Source organism: Pagrus major, chromosome 12, assembly GCF_040436345.1.
Source record: "Pagrus major chromosome 12, Pma_NU_1.0".
NCBI lineage: Eukaryota > Metazoa > Chordata > Actinopteri > Spariformes > Sparidae > Pagrus > Pagrus major.
In genome coordinates, this window is record NC_133226.1 from 19,630,342 (window position 1) to 19,644,792 (window position 14,451).

The 14,451-nt window shown below is 41.6% G+C and overlaps 1 protein-coding gene across 3 annotated transcripts in view; it reads left to right on the top strand.

The window, feature by feature from the left end:
* garnl3 (GTPase activating Rap/RanGAP domain like 3) overlaps positions 1-14,451 on the top strand; it is a 77,764-nt gene that overhangs the window by 17,906 nt on the left and 45,407 nt on the right. For all 3 annotated transcript variants that reach the window (XM_073478139.1, XM_073478140.1, XM_073478141.1), the window contains exon 2: positions 10,186-10,255. In XM_073478139.1, the coding sequence (XP_073334240.1) occupies positions 10,186-10,255 (70 nt within the window). The remainder of the gene's footprint in view (positions 1-10,185; positions 10,256-14,451) is intronic.

Genomic DNA, 14,451 nt, shown 5'->3' on the forward strand with positions numbered 1-14,451 from the left:
CGGTTGGTTTTAAGGCCGCAGCGGGCTGCTGTTTTCAACAAGAAAACCTCTAAAAGCCACTGAACACTTACCTGCTCAGCACCAAACAGCAAACAGACACAGCTAGCACCTAGCTGATGAACATAGTGGAGCGTTTAGCTGCTAAAGAGAAGAGGAGACCAAAACTTAGAATATTAGACTGAGAAACACAACTCCAAATGAATGATAATGTTGCTTTGTAACTGCTGGATGTGTCAATAAGCAACTTTTTAAAAAAAAATCAAGTTCATCATATCAACTTAGAACGTGATGATAATTTTAATCTTGAGAATGACAAAGAATGACGCATGATGCTTCTGTTTGGACGACAGCAACTGGTTTGAAATGGAGTAGATGTGCTCTACGAGTGTAACTGATGTTGACAGTAATAATTACACAGCTCTGCCCCTCCCAGATCACAAATAAATCTATTGGAATTTTTATTGGAGTTGGTTCTCTGGAGTCTATCTGTCCCGGAAACATAGGAAACGTCATTGTGCTGGGAATCATACTGCATATTTCTTTGCATACTATTTTTGGCAGACAAAAGGGAGCTCTGTTCACCCACAGATCATATAATGAAACATTTGGTCCGGAACAATATGTTGAATATTTTTAGAACATAAACAAGAATGATAAGGATCCCTTATGTTTGTTTGTCGTTGGGGCTAAAGATACGTACCATTTTGAATGACATGGTCTCCACTTAGTTTCTTCACAGTGTTGGCTTTAAAGGAAAAAACATTGATTTTGCATTCATTTATTTATTTATTACAAATACCATGTTGGGGTCTGTGGGACCCCAAACAACAATCAGATCAAGCCCAGAGCAGATGTCTGTTGTGGCATGTCATCACTCATTTTCTCTAATAAATGTAGTAGCATTACTGTACATGTTGTGTCTCCAGCACCAACCACAAGAAAGTTCACCCTAAAATGAAATTCGCCCTCATGCCGATGGAAAGTCAGGTGAAGTTTTGTCGTCCACAAAATATTTCTGTAGCTTCACAGCGAGCCAGCATTGCATTAAGCCTGACGAGCTGTTTTGAATCATTTCATGGGGGTTTTTGTTGGTTTTTTTTTTAAAAAATATTTTAAGATCCCCATCTACTTCAGTTGTTTAGGAGAATGCTGCAATGCTGTCTTGTTGTGAAGCTCCAGAAATGTTATGTGGGCTACAAAACTTCACCTTTGCATCAGCATGAGGGTGAGATAGATAATGACCGAATTCTCATTTCTGGGTGAGCCTATCCTTTTAAATACGCTGAGATTCAGTCGGTGAAGGCATCTTGAAGAGGAAAAGAAGAGAGAGAAGTGAGTGAGAGAGGAGGAGAGGAGGGACGCTGCATGAATAAATGAATGAATGAATGACCTCATCATTGCCTGGACCTGCTGTTGAGTGGGATTATGGGTAGGCCCTGGAGACAAATAAGAGTGGGAGAGAATCTGAGAGGCCAGAGAAACATGTTGGCGCTATTTGTTTGTTGTAAGTTTTTAGTTATTTTTGCTAATGATAACTTTTATTTTTTGTTTGATTATTCTGGATGTTGTTTATTTGGATTACACTTTAATAGAATTTTCTTTTGCTAGTTATTTGTTTAGTTCAATTATTTACTTGTTAAGCATTTAGTTCTGTCTAGTTAGTATTTTGTTTTTGTTGTGTTTGGGAATTCGGGGAACACTGTGGACACCCGAGGCTCGATAGGTGGAAGGATAGGTGTAGGACCATGATGCACCTGAGGGGGCCTATGTTTTTTTTTTTACCAGAGCAGGAGAGGCATGCACGATCCCTTGGTTTGTGTTTTGCTTGCTTTTGTGGAAAAAATAAACCATGAAAATCAAAGGAAAGGATCAGTAGCAGCTCTTTGATTTGCATTTTGAAGTTTGATTTAGATTTCTTGACAAATGACCACTGCAAAACACAAAAACTAGTTTCACCTTCGAGAGAAATACTTTGGTACCAAAATGTAGTACCACTTTCTAATAAGTCAGAGCTTATAAGTTGTCGTGGTTATCGAATAATTCACTAAAGTTATATAGATCAGTTATAAGCCATTGATGAGAACAAGTTTTGGGTTGCCAGGTTGTGAAAAAATCCTCAGGTTTATTGGTGGATCGCTAACCAACTTTGAAGGTGCATACCTCCTAGGAGACATATCATGCTCATTTTCAGGTTTATAATTTTATTTTGGTTTGCTAATAGAATAGGTTTACATGCACATCACTTTATTCACATTGTCCCGTGCTGCAGCTCTTTAAAGCCCCCTCTCCCAAATATTCGGTCTGCTCTGATTGGTCAGCTCACACGAGCCTGAGCCAGCACTGCTAACAACAACCGAGCAGCTGTGCTGAATTCATTCTTACACGCTAAAATGGCTGCTAGGCTTAAAGCTAGGCTAGGCTTCTGCAAATGTGTGACATGGTGATGTAACGTGATGTCACAAAGTCAAGGAAATAAAGGCGGGGCTACTGACGAGGCATTTCAGAAGCATTGTTTTCTGTGGAAGAGAGGAGCTTCTGTTGGTGCGGACTTTTTAATTCACATCAGTATGAACCCAAAACAAAGAGATTTCTCTGTGATCTGACTGCAGTAAATGGATCAGAAGGACGCCAAAATAACATCATAATGCCGCCTTGTTAAAAGCCTGAAGTCATGCTTCGTCAGTTCTGTCGGCCAGACGACAAGCAAACAACTTTTAAAATGCTTGTTCCTTGAATGGAGTTCGGATCGATCAGAGCTATGTTGCGCTGACATGACTCACCAGGTAGCCTGACCTTCTTGTCGTGTCGAACGCGTCATTGGTGCCACCCTGGCATCGTAACTTCGTCCTACCATCGATGACTGTATGAGTCAATGATGAGTCATTGACTTTGTTACAACCGCAGACTAGATGGATTTAAAGCTGTAATAAAGAGTACCATTCATAGCTTCAGACATGATGTCTTAGTAAAAGTAAGTAAAAAAAACAAACATTTTTATTTATTCATTAATGATTATCTTCCCATTTTCTCTCGCTCACATGGTGACGATGTGATACCAACCTCAGCCTCAGGCCTGCATCCTGACATGACTTTTTGCTTCAGGAGAACTGTAACTGTAGAAGAAGCTTTGCGTAATTGACGGTGATGTAACAGCAATCCAAAGAAGAAGGGGGGGAAAAAGCGATGAGAATAATCAGCTGTGAATGGTGCCTTTTGCTCTGCGGAGCCTCCAGCAAAAAAAAAAAAATGTGGTGGATTGAAATGCACCATTGATGTGAGTGAGTGAGAGAGAGAGGGGGAGAGAAAGAGAGAGAGAGAGAGAGAGAGAGAGAGGTCACACAGTAAACACACAGCTCTTATGGCAGAGCCGTTCCGCTTCATCATCACGCTGTTGCGCGCAGAGAGAGCAGCCAGAGAAGAAGAAGAAAGAGTCGGACCACCAGCCGGGTTTGGATCAGCTGTTGTTGGAGTTTGCGCCGGAGTGATGTTCCTGCGCTCTTAGAGGAACAACAGACGGATAGAGAGGAGAGAGGAGGAAAAAAAGACGCCGGGGCTTGTTGTTGTCGCCTTGTCCGCTGGACTGACATCGCATGGGGACATGAACAGTGTGGATCCAGCCTCTAACAAACTGTTGACTTTCAATCAGCGGTAAAGAAAAAAAACAAAACAAAACCAAAATCCTACTCTTGCCTGTGTTTGTGCATGCCACCTCTCTCATCTGTTGAATGCATACTCGTCGCTCTGTCATATCCCTGCAGCACTGGCACTATTTCATGCAGCCCCGAGCACATTAGACAAAGCTGGAGACTCAGGTGTGCAAGCCATTCTGCTGGTGCGTAAAAACGCCTGATAATGTTTGCAGTGATCGACTGTTTGGGTCGAGTTTTGATACTTGTCTGGTTATGTATCGAGTGCATGATTTATTGATTATTTTTATTCCCTATTTACTCTGGCAAACTGAGCGCCACTGAATCCACAAGTCTCCAGTCGGGAAGTATTGACGCTCCTCCACAGACTCTCTCAGCCGCAACAGCTCTTTAATTACACCACAGCGCAGTTTTTTATTAATTCTAAACTGCATATTAATTCATCTGTCCGCTTTTTTTCTCCACCCCACCGGAGAAGAGACGTTTCTGTGCGTACATGGAAAACTGATCATGAATTATTCATGGCATGCTTTTCAGTTCAAGGTAGAGCTGGGAGATGTGCGCGGCTCTTGCGACAGAATAACGCATATGGCCACGCTAAAGGCAGGCATCTGGCTTGAAGTGTGCAGCTGAGTTCAGATGTAGTCCAAGGTTAGTCTGTAGTAGCTCATTTCCAGCCTCGGGATCTGAAAATACCGCCACTGCAGCGCTTTTTTTTTTTTTTTTTTTTACTGTGGCAACAGGAGAGTGGAGCTGCAGTGACACTTGAACAGAGACAGAGAGAGAGATCATATAGTGACCATACAGCTCCAGTGCTACCAATAGCAGAGGGGCTTTCTTTCCATGCTGCACCAATTGTGCGCAGAGGGAGGAGAGAGGAGCGAAAGGTGTCTTGAAATTGTCATGAAATGCTCTAATGACTTATCATATTGCTTTTATGGCTCGTTATGGGGCGAGTTGGCTTTTCACCACCCACCCCTAGCAGATTGTTTGAAGAATCACCAGCATCTTCCTCCTGCTCATCCTCACAAGGATCACAGATTGTATCAAGAATAATCTAGAGGCTTCTAGCACCGAGCAACATCTGTAACTGTAACGTTGTTAAATTATCAATCAAGCCTTGGTGCATGCATCAGATGAATTTGGGATCAGGGATGCATGCATTTTTTTTTTCAGATGATACCATAACCGACAATTAACGACTTCTCATGGCCGATACCGATAAGATAAAGATAGTTTCACCTTGTTGAAATCTCAAAAGAAGTTCCTAACCTGTGTTCTGCTTCTTCTTTGTCTTTGTGTTTATTGGTGGATCGATAACCAACTTTAAAGGTGCATACCGCCTTGTTAAAGAAGACATATCACGCTCATTTTCAGGGTTGCTAACAGAACAGGTTTACATGCTCTAATGCTCGAAAATCACTTCACTTTTTTCATACTGTCCAGTGCTGCAGCAATGTATTCCCCCTCAGTCTGAAACTCTGTTTTAGCTCCTGTCTCTTTAAGGCCCCTCCTCCTGGATACAGAGAGTCTTCTCTGATTGGTCAGCTCAGACACGCCTGAGCCAGCACTGCTAACAACAACAGCAGCTGTGCTAAATAAATTCTTACGTGCTAAAATAGTTGCGAGGCTTAATTTATGCAAATGTTTGACATGGTGACTTAATTTGATGTCACAAAGTCATGGAAATAAAGGCGGGGCTACTGACGAGGTGTTTCAGGAGCAGTGTTTTCTGTGGGAGAGAGGAGCTTCTGTTGGTACAGACCAAGAACCTGTGTAAAAACAAAACAAAAAAGATAATATCCCTTTAAGCCTTTAAGTCACTGAAAGCAATTTGGCTTTGTATTATCAGTAATTTATCAGCCTGATATATATTGTGTGTCTCTTATTAAAATCAGATAAAAAATCTTTAATTTCCGAATGATTGGCCAAAGTTTCCAAATTGAACTTGTTACTCCATTACACATGTAATGCAAAACAACTCTAATCTGTATCATCCAACATTTTAACCTCACATCTCTGCAGCTATTCTGCTGCAGAAAACAGCCGACAGACTTTTAAATGACTGACATTCTTGGATGTATTTTCCAGACGCCAGTGTGATAAATTCTGAATCTCGTACCAGCTGATGGGCCTTTTCATGCGCTTCTTTGTCACTCTCAACAGTCTTGTGTTTGCTTCAGCGCCTCTTAACATCAAGGTCTTTTGGTGTCTGTGGCTTTTCTTTCACACAGTCTCAAAAAGAGCCACTTCATGGAGTGATTTAAGAGTTTAAAGCATCATTCAGTATTTAACAGAACCGATAAAAGGATTTTTCTTGAGCAGAACGAGGAGGTTTTGGGTGATTTATACCTCACGTTTCAGTGTACTGTACGCAGCCTTTCAGTGGCCACTGTCCATTGTCTTGTGACAGAAACCACAATTCGCAACCTTTCCCGTACTCCATTACTGAGGGCAGCAGTTGAGTAATGAATATCCATTTTACCTCTCCCTGTTCCAGAGCTATTTCTCTTTGGTCCAAGCTTTCAAAGTCATTTTTCTTTGGCTAACAGCCACTATGCTGCTGGAAAGTGACTGTCTGAACTGTTGTGGTGCAGAGTTCAAGTTATGATGTCCAAACATATGAGGCGGCTTTGAATGCAGGATAATGGTTTCAACTGTACTGTACAAGTTACGCAGCATGTAGGTAGTGTAAGGTTACAGGACAGGCGGATAATCAATCACGTGTTTATTATCACAAGACTACAAGTCTGCAGCAGTGCTAGCAGCATGTGTATTTTGGCAGAGCTCACAATGACAACATGCTGGTATTCATCAGGTATAATGTTTACCATGTTTACCATCTTAGTTTTGCGTATTGGCATGCTAACATTTGCTCATCAGCATACAACAGCTGAAGCTGGTGGGAATGTAATTGGTTTTACAGGTCCTTTAGTCGGGTTTAAGTGTTATACACTGAATTTTTGACCTGATGATGGCATTAGATGAAAGGTTCAGGGACCAACATAGACAAGGAGGTTATGTTTTCTCCCGTGTCCATTTGTTGGTTTGTCTGCAGGATTACACAAAAACTACTGAACGCATTTCCATGAAACTTGGATGGATGATGGGTCTCATCCCAGAATAGACCTCATTAAGAGAAATTTCACTTTCTTTAACATGGCGAGTTAGCGTGTTCTTCCACATTTTTGTTAATTTCTCAGGGAATAATGCATGGATCTTGATGAAAAAAATCAGGCGTATTTAGATGGCTAGTATCATGATGCTGATCCTCATAAAAATCCTGAATCTAGCTAAATGTGTTTAATTTTATGTTGGATTAGGCTTGACTGAATTGTGCCTCGGCGGAGGTATGCGCTCTACTGGTTGCCGTATTATTTATTACAGTCTAACGTGGGGAACATGGTATGTAGTGCTGACCTAAATGCTTTGAAGCTTCTCGTCATGTGAATCAACATCTAAATTGGTATAAGAAGTAAGGAGAGGTTGTACAGCTGCACAAAAAACAGACAGAAAACAGATAAAGTGAGCAAGAAATAGAGCTTCTCTGAGGCATTTAAGTAGTTTCAAAACCTGTTCTGCTCATATCAACCAGCGGGGGAGCATTTCTGCTACATGTGCACAAATGCTGTCCTACAAGCATGGACATATTCATTCATATGCAAACTGCTCAGTGGCGCATGAAGCCCAAAAAAACATTTGTTTAAAATTACCAGGATCTTCCACGTTGTGGGACCCATAGCACGTGCACACTAGAAACTTCCCATTTTGCCCCAGGCTAACTTGAATAGGGTTACAATGATTTAATCAGACTTTCCAAATGTTACCAGACCAAATGGATCAAAGTCAGATAGTGAAACGAGTCATTTTTCGCAGGGATTATGACACTCAAATGAGTTTATCCACCGTTTTACAGCCTCTTCTTTTACAATGTAAGCTAGCAGTCTTTATCGAGCTCCGTTGCACACGTGTCGTTGTAATTACACAGTTTAGCCACTGTGTGAAATTGACTTTTCGCCTAGCGCTCATCCTGAGGGCTTACCTGCAGACATGAGCTTGACTGTCCATGGTCACAACTGTCCAGGTCTCTCATTAGACTAGCAAAGTATTTAGGTAAAAATCAAAACTTCAAAAATGATATTCAGGACGGCCCCACATGTGTGAATGTCTGTGCCAAATTTCATGGCAATCCTTCCCATAGTTTTTGAGTCATATTAGTCTGGACTAAAGTTGTGGACCCATCAACTGACTGACATCATTCCATAGAGCCACGCAGCTGGCATGGCTTTAAAAAAGAAAATGATATAAAATGACATCAAACCTTGTAATGAGTGCTCTGTAAGATGTATTATATTGGATAAACTAAGAACTCAAACATGATTGGGGTCAGTTTCAATCCTTAGTTTTGTTTTAGAGACGAACAAGAATTCCTACCGGGGGCGAACAAGCTCACAGTGTAGAGGATCTCTTTTTGTTGCTTTGATGCCTCATTCTTCCTGTACTTGAAATCTGAATGTCATCTCCACTGCGTTGGACTCCCAGAGCTCTGTTGACAGGTACACGTTTCTCATCAGACTCCCAACACTTCACTCTCTCGGCTCGTTCCACCGCTTTAATAGGTGTCGGAACAGCTTTTTGGTCTGACAGAAACCACATTGTGTACAAAGGCCTCTTAGTTCACTGCATCTCTTGCATGTGTTAAAATATGAATATTAAAGCTCAAATTGGAATTGGGAATTGTACAGCAAAGTGTTAAAATATCTTTGTGTCAAGAAGCCTAAACCCACAAACCTTTATGAATGCAGCTTCACTAGGAGATGGAGTGATTTTCAATAGGAAGGTGGGTGGGGTCATATCAATTTATCACCCCCCTCCTATGTACAATATACCCTTTTCATGACCCCCTCTCAGTCGAAAGGTGAAGGGTAAGAAAGATACCGTCTGTATAGTGAGAAGAAAAAGTGGGAGCAGATAAAGGTAACAGCTGTGATGGAGTACATGTTGCGATGGTGCTCCAGCAGACCCCACCCCAGTCCGTCGCTAGTATGTAAAGGAAGGGAGCCTGGAGGACGTGAGTGGGTAAGGAAACAGTGATGGATACATCCTGTAGTGCAGACGCACTTTAAAATGCGTCCTTTAAGCTTGAGTGTGCATTATGTATTAACAGCCCCACTCTGCCTTCATCTGCTCTGCAGAGAGAGAGAAACCTGACCAGAGAGGGAAGAGTCAGGGGGAGATATAAGAGGAGTGGGGGATGTGGTACAGAGAGACGGAGGAAGCAAAAAGCATGCAGGTCAAATCACCACTCAGGCAATCATACAGATACATGCAAACAGAAGGTATAGAGTATACCTCCTACTATGTGCACACACACGGTTTACCACTCGCTGCCATAATTTGTAGATTCATGGAGCCAGATAGCCATGTATTGGCAATAAAGTCTGGGTCGAATGTAGGTGGAAGAAAAACATGTTAAAAATCCTTTTAGATGTGGGTAAAAAGGAGGGCAGTAAAAAAAATGTGTGTGTCAGTACGGACTGTCCGTCGTGCGTCATAGTGGTACATGCAATATTATTTTATGTTTGCACATTTTTAGGACAAATTCTGCTATTACATTAGCATGCTAAAATATTAGCCTTGTAGTCTGGGGTAGTATATAGGTCTACATCTCTTGGTGTGTGAGGAGACTGTGTCTTGCCATGTTCATAATAGATAGTAAGTATTGCAATGAATGACTAACTGAGCGATGAGCTAATTAGCTAACAGTGATAGCTATCAAAGTGCAGCAATTCTACATTGTCTTCTTGATTTAATTGAGTTGTTTGGAGGTACAAGTTAAAATTACATAGCTTAAAGGGAATATGCTTATTCACTTTCATGCTGAGAGAAAAAATAGCTCAGCGTAGGACTGGAAACAAGGAAAATGACCAGGCTAGCTGTGCCGGAGAAAATCAGAATCTAATCTAAAGATCACAAATTAACGCAATCCTCAAACCTACATCTTGTTTGTTTAATCTGTATATGTGTTTCATATATTTGATACTACAGTCAGCTGTGTAAGAGTGACTTTTAGGGCATCATGAGCTTCTATATAAAGAAATCGAGCTGTTCTTCATTTTGAGAGAACAATTGTCGGTTGTCGCTGTGTCACTTTTTCATACTCGTATCTGACGTGTGTGTTTGTTTTCATGCATTAGCAATTGTATCTACTCCCTGTGTGCATTTAACTATTTGAGCAGCAGTCAGCTCTCCCAGCCAGTCTCCATCTATCACTCTGGCTTAATTTAATCAGGACCCGTGTCTCAATAAGGACTGGGCTGGCTGGTCACCGTGCCACCGGCAAAGACGCCAGACATGAGGAAGAGACAGAAAGCAAAAGGGAAGGGGAGAGAGAAGGAAAGAACGTAGGGCGAAACAAAGTGGAAGACAAAGTGAGATTAAAAAAGGGCTGGAGAAAAGCAGATGCTGCAATTTTATGTCTGTGTTGTGTGATGGAGGACAGACAGGCCGTGTGTCTGACCATGCGTTTGTGTTGCAGCTCTGCCTCGGAGGACTTGGGCTGCAGGCGTGGAGACTTCAGCAGGAAACACTATGGTTCAGTCGAGCTGGTGAGTCCCATCCACAGTGCACTCATCTCTTTATATGACTGTCTCCTCATCCTCTTTCTCCTGCACCTCCTCATTGATTCTTCTCCTCATGATCTCCCCTCCCTCTCTGTCTCTCTCTGTTATTACCTTCCCCTCTTTTCTGTTGGCATGGATGGACAACAGAGGGGGACTGATGAGTCATGACGTACTGGGTGTGGTCCAGCGATGTGCTTTGCCAGCGTGGATCACAGTGGGTTCTCCACTCACAGTGATGCAGGACTCTGCCGCCTCCTAAGTTCATTTGTTTTGTTTTGACGCTGCCGGTGTAAAGCTGCAGCCCAGTGTGTGTCTTTGTGGTTGATTAGGAAGCTGTTGAGTCATTGTTGCTCTGGGGGGGAGTGTGTGTATGTGTGTGTGAGAGTGCGTCCCTCCTCTGTGAGCTGAGCCTGTACATCCTGATAGCCCAAAGGGACAGGAAGTCCAAGGGTTTTACACTGCGATCGTACTTCCTACCAGAGACATATTGTGGGTTTGTCCATGAGTGCTGTGCACCACGTGTGCAACTGATTAGTGTTGAGGAGAAACCACATGCTGCCTATCAGGGCTACCAGACTGACACGACGCACAATGCTGCTGTGTGGGGGTGTGCATGTGAGAAAAAAGAGAGGGAGTGGAATCCAAACACTGTGGTGAGTGCGAGCCAGGATGAGGTCATTGATAGCCTCAATATACAAAGTCCGCCCGTCACACAGCGGTGTGTGAAGATCTTGTCAGTGGTGTCCTCTCATCTCCATCACCTCTGCTGCATTTCGTGTTAGATTTTTCTGGTGCACAAACTACTTTGTTTCTGTGTTCCATTTTGATGGATTAATACTAGATATTAAAGGATAAATTCAGTCATTATCTACTCACCCTCATGCCGATGGAAAGTCGGGTGAAGTTTCGTAGTCCGCAAAACATTTCTGGAGGCTCACAGGAAAACCGTGATGCAGCATTCTGCCAAACAACTGAAGTAGATGGGGACTTGTTTTGACACAAAATGGCTCCTTACAGTAATCCAAGTCCCCAAAAGCCCAGAAATACCAAAGTGATTTGAAAAGACGTTATTTACACGCTTTTTAACGGCAAAATCATCACTGTAGCTGCTAAGCTAAAAGTGTTAGCGTGCTCCCAAACTGAAGTGGCTGGACAAGTGCATCAAGGGTGTAAAAAACGTCTTTTCAAATCAATTTGTGATCTCGGGGCTTCAGGAGACTTCTGGATTACGCTGGGCGAGCTGTATGGAGCCATTTTAAGTTTTATTTTTCGGTTTTTACGTTTAAAACAAGTCCCTTCTTCAGTTGTTTAGGAGAATGCTGCAACGCTGTGAAGCTCCAGGAATGTTTTGTAATAAACACTTTGTTATTCATTTATGGGGACATGTTGCACCAATTTTAAGGTGTCAAAATGCGAAACCTCATGAAAACTAGCATAAACTAGCATTCTGTAAAATGGACTTTCACTGTTTAAATCTACAGAACAGAACCACCAACATCTTCTTATACAAGCTCTTACTTTGTCTTTGTGAGTACTTAAAGGGCGCTAGCACGTCCTCCTTGGTGTTAGATAGTTAGTCTTTGGGCCAAATTAGAAGTGTTAAGGAATGACTTCTACATCTCTGTGGTAATATTATCAAGTAAATGTAAGTGTGTTACCCAAACAAAACTCTTAAAAACCTGAAAAAATAATCCTTTCCAGTATGAGTCTGTTTTTAAGACATAACAATTCCTGAAGAGATAAGAGGCTGTGCCGTATGTTTGATAGGAGAGTAAGTGGATAATGGAAAATGAATGGCAGGAGTTGATAAACCCTGGTTGATCTACAGAAACAACCTTAGGGAGGATAAGCAGATGATGCCAAGCTCACATTTTGGCAATTATCTTTGGTCCTTGACTCTGCAGTGAAATTAAGTCTTTTGTTTTTCTGCTGGAAAAGAAATAAATTGCTTGTGTGAACATACGAGGGAAAGTGTTTTTGTCGAGCTCACACTGTTTAAGGCTGCATGTCTCCGGGGGAGGCTTGTGCAAAGGTCGGGAAAGAGTCGGTGGAAATTCAGGTCCTGATGCCTTTTAGCCAACAAACAGCTCCTTGTGTTGACACAGTATTGAATCTGGTGGTCTGTGTCTGTCCAATGTAAAGTAGGCAAGATATTTGCACCCGACACGTCCATGTAGAACGTAGAAGTCCTGAAAATAGGAAGATGTGACTTTACATTGAATTTCTTGTGATTTTTCTTTTTATCAGCATTAATTCAGAATCAGACTTTCTGATAGAAAACCCAACCCTTACCTTTCTGCTGAACCAAATACACTTTCCTCTACAGTGAAATGCTTTACTAACCTGTTGACAAAATGCCTATTTTGAATCAAACCAACTCCTCTTAGCCGTCCAGATGAATCATAGAGTGAGTGCCATAGCCAGGATTTATTTAAAATGATTGAATCATTCATTTCCAAAATGAAATTAACTGCCATACTGGTCTAATGTTGCAAAGCCTTCTCCATACTACCAGAATCTCATTCTGGTTGAGAAATACTATCTTCTTTCTTCTAAAATTTGAAAAACTTAAACTGGCAATCGACAAGTTTTCTGCTTCAGCGTATCATTATAAAGTTAATGCCAACAACAAGCGAGAGTCCCTGTCTAATGCTACACTAATGTCACTTTTACACTCATGTAGCTGAATGCACAAGAATAAAAAAATGCTTTATATATGCTAAATATTGCATATTTTACATTAAAAAGTTCCTGCATGATTTGTCCAAAAATCCTTACATTTCCTTTTACTTTTGTCTCAGAATGATTTTACTTAAAAAGTAACTCTTGTTGTACCTACAAAGTACATTTACAGTGACCGCAGTAAACTCCTCATTATCGCAACTACAAATCACTTCACCCTTTTGTCTTGTATCTTTTCTTCAGCATGAGCTTGACTCCGGTATCTCCCAAAGGGTTTGAAGACCATGTTTTCAAATGTCTCAACACAAGTGGGAGATAGTCATTCAAAGCAGGGTCTCCCTAATAAGAGAGAGCAGCATAAGCAGAGCCGTGACTCATCCGCAGTGTTTGTTTTATTTTTGGCATCATTGAAGCGGCGGCAGCAGTGGCCAATAGAGCCTCCACAGACAGACACCATTGTAGCAATATGATTCACCCCAGTCCACACACAGACACAGCAACTGCTTTTGACATTAGAGATGTATAGGATCCGGGTACATTTCAGCCTACTCATGGAGAGTCTGATATGAGTGCTTTTGATGAGGGAACTTAAAGTTGTAGGAATCGGGGGAAACTTTTGATATGCAAAGTTTCTTTTAAATATATGGCTGTAGCTCGGTAGGTAGAGGGTCGTCCAGTAATCTAAAGGTCGCTGGTTCATTTCCCTGACCCCCCGGCTGCATGAAGTATCCTTGAGCAAGATACTGAACCCCACATTGCTCCAGATGCATGGCAACCTCTGCCATCAGTGTATGAATGTGTGTGCTCAAAGCATTTAACAAGTGTCAGTAAACTTGGAAAAGCGCTATTGAAATGCAAGTCCATTCCTATCCAGGTCAGTTTATGTACAAAAAATTGCTAAAAACATTTGCTAATTTGCACTTGATGATGGTGCTAAAAGTTTTTACAATCCAGCCTTCAGGGACCGTGACTTTTTGTACTATATTTAATGGCAATCAATTAAATTGTTGTAAAAAAAAAAAAGTAATTAAATACCACAAAAGTTAACCTAATCGTGGCACTAGAGGAACAGTCAGAGGATCTTCAAAGTAATTAGGATTCATTGTCTGGGAAGCATGAATCCATCCAATAATTGTAGAGATATTTAAGCCACTAGAGCCGTTCACTAATTCACTAAACTGGAACATATTGAATCATAGGATTCTTGTGAATAGAAGAGAAAGCGTGTGTGTGTATATGTGTCTGTACAAGCTTTTGTTACCTATTGTGGAAACCTTCTGGCATAAACACTGACCATGTCAGGACCAGTAGTCCTCATTGGAACCAAAGACCAGTCCTAATGTGGAAAAAAGTTAAGGGGTCAGGTGAATTGAGATTAGGTAAAGGTTAGGGTTAGGCTGTACATGAATGGAAGTCCTAACAACAACACACACCTTTAAAAGTGCTTGAGGGCTCTTTGTTAGTCAGGAGAAAGTAAGAAACAAAGTAGGAAGTTTAAT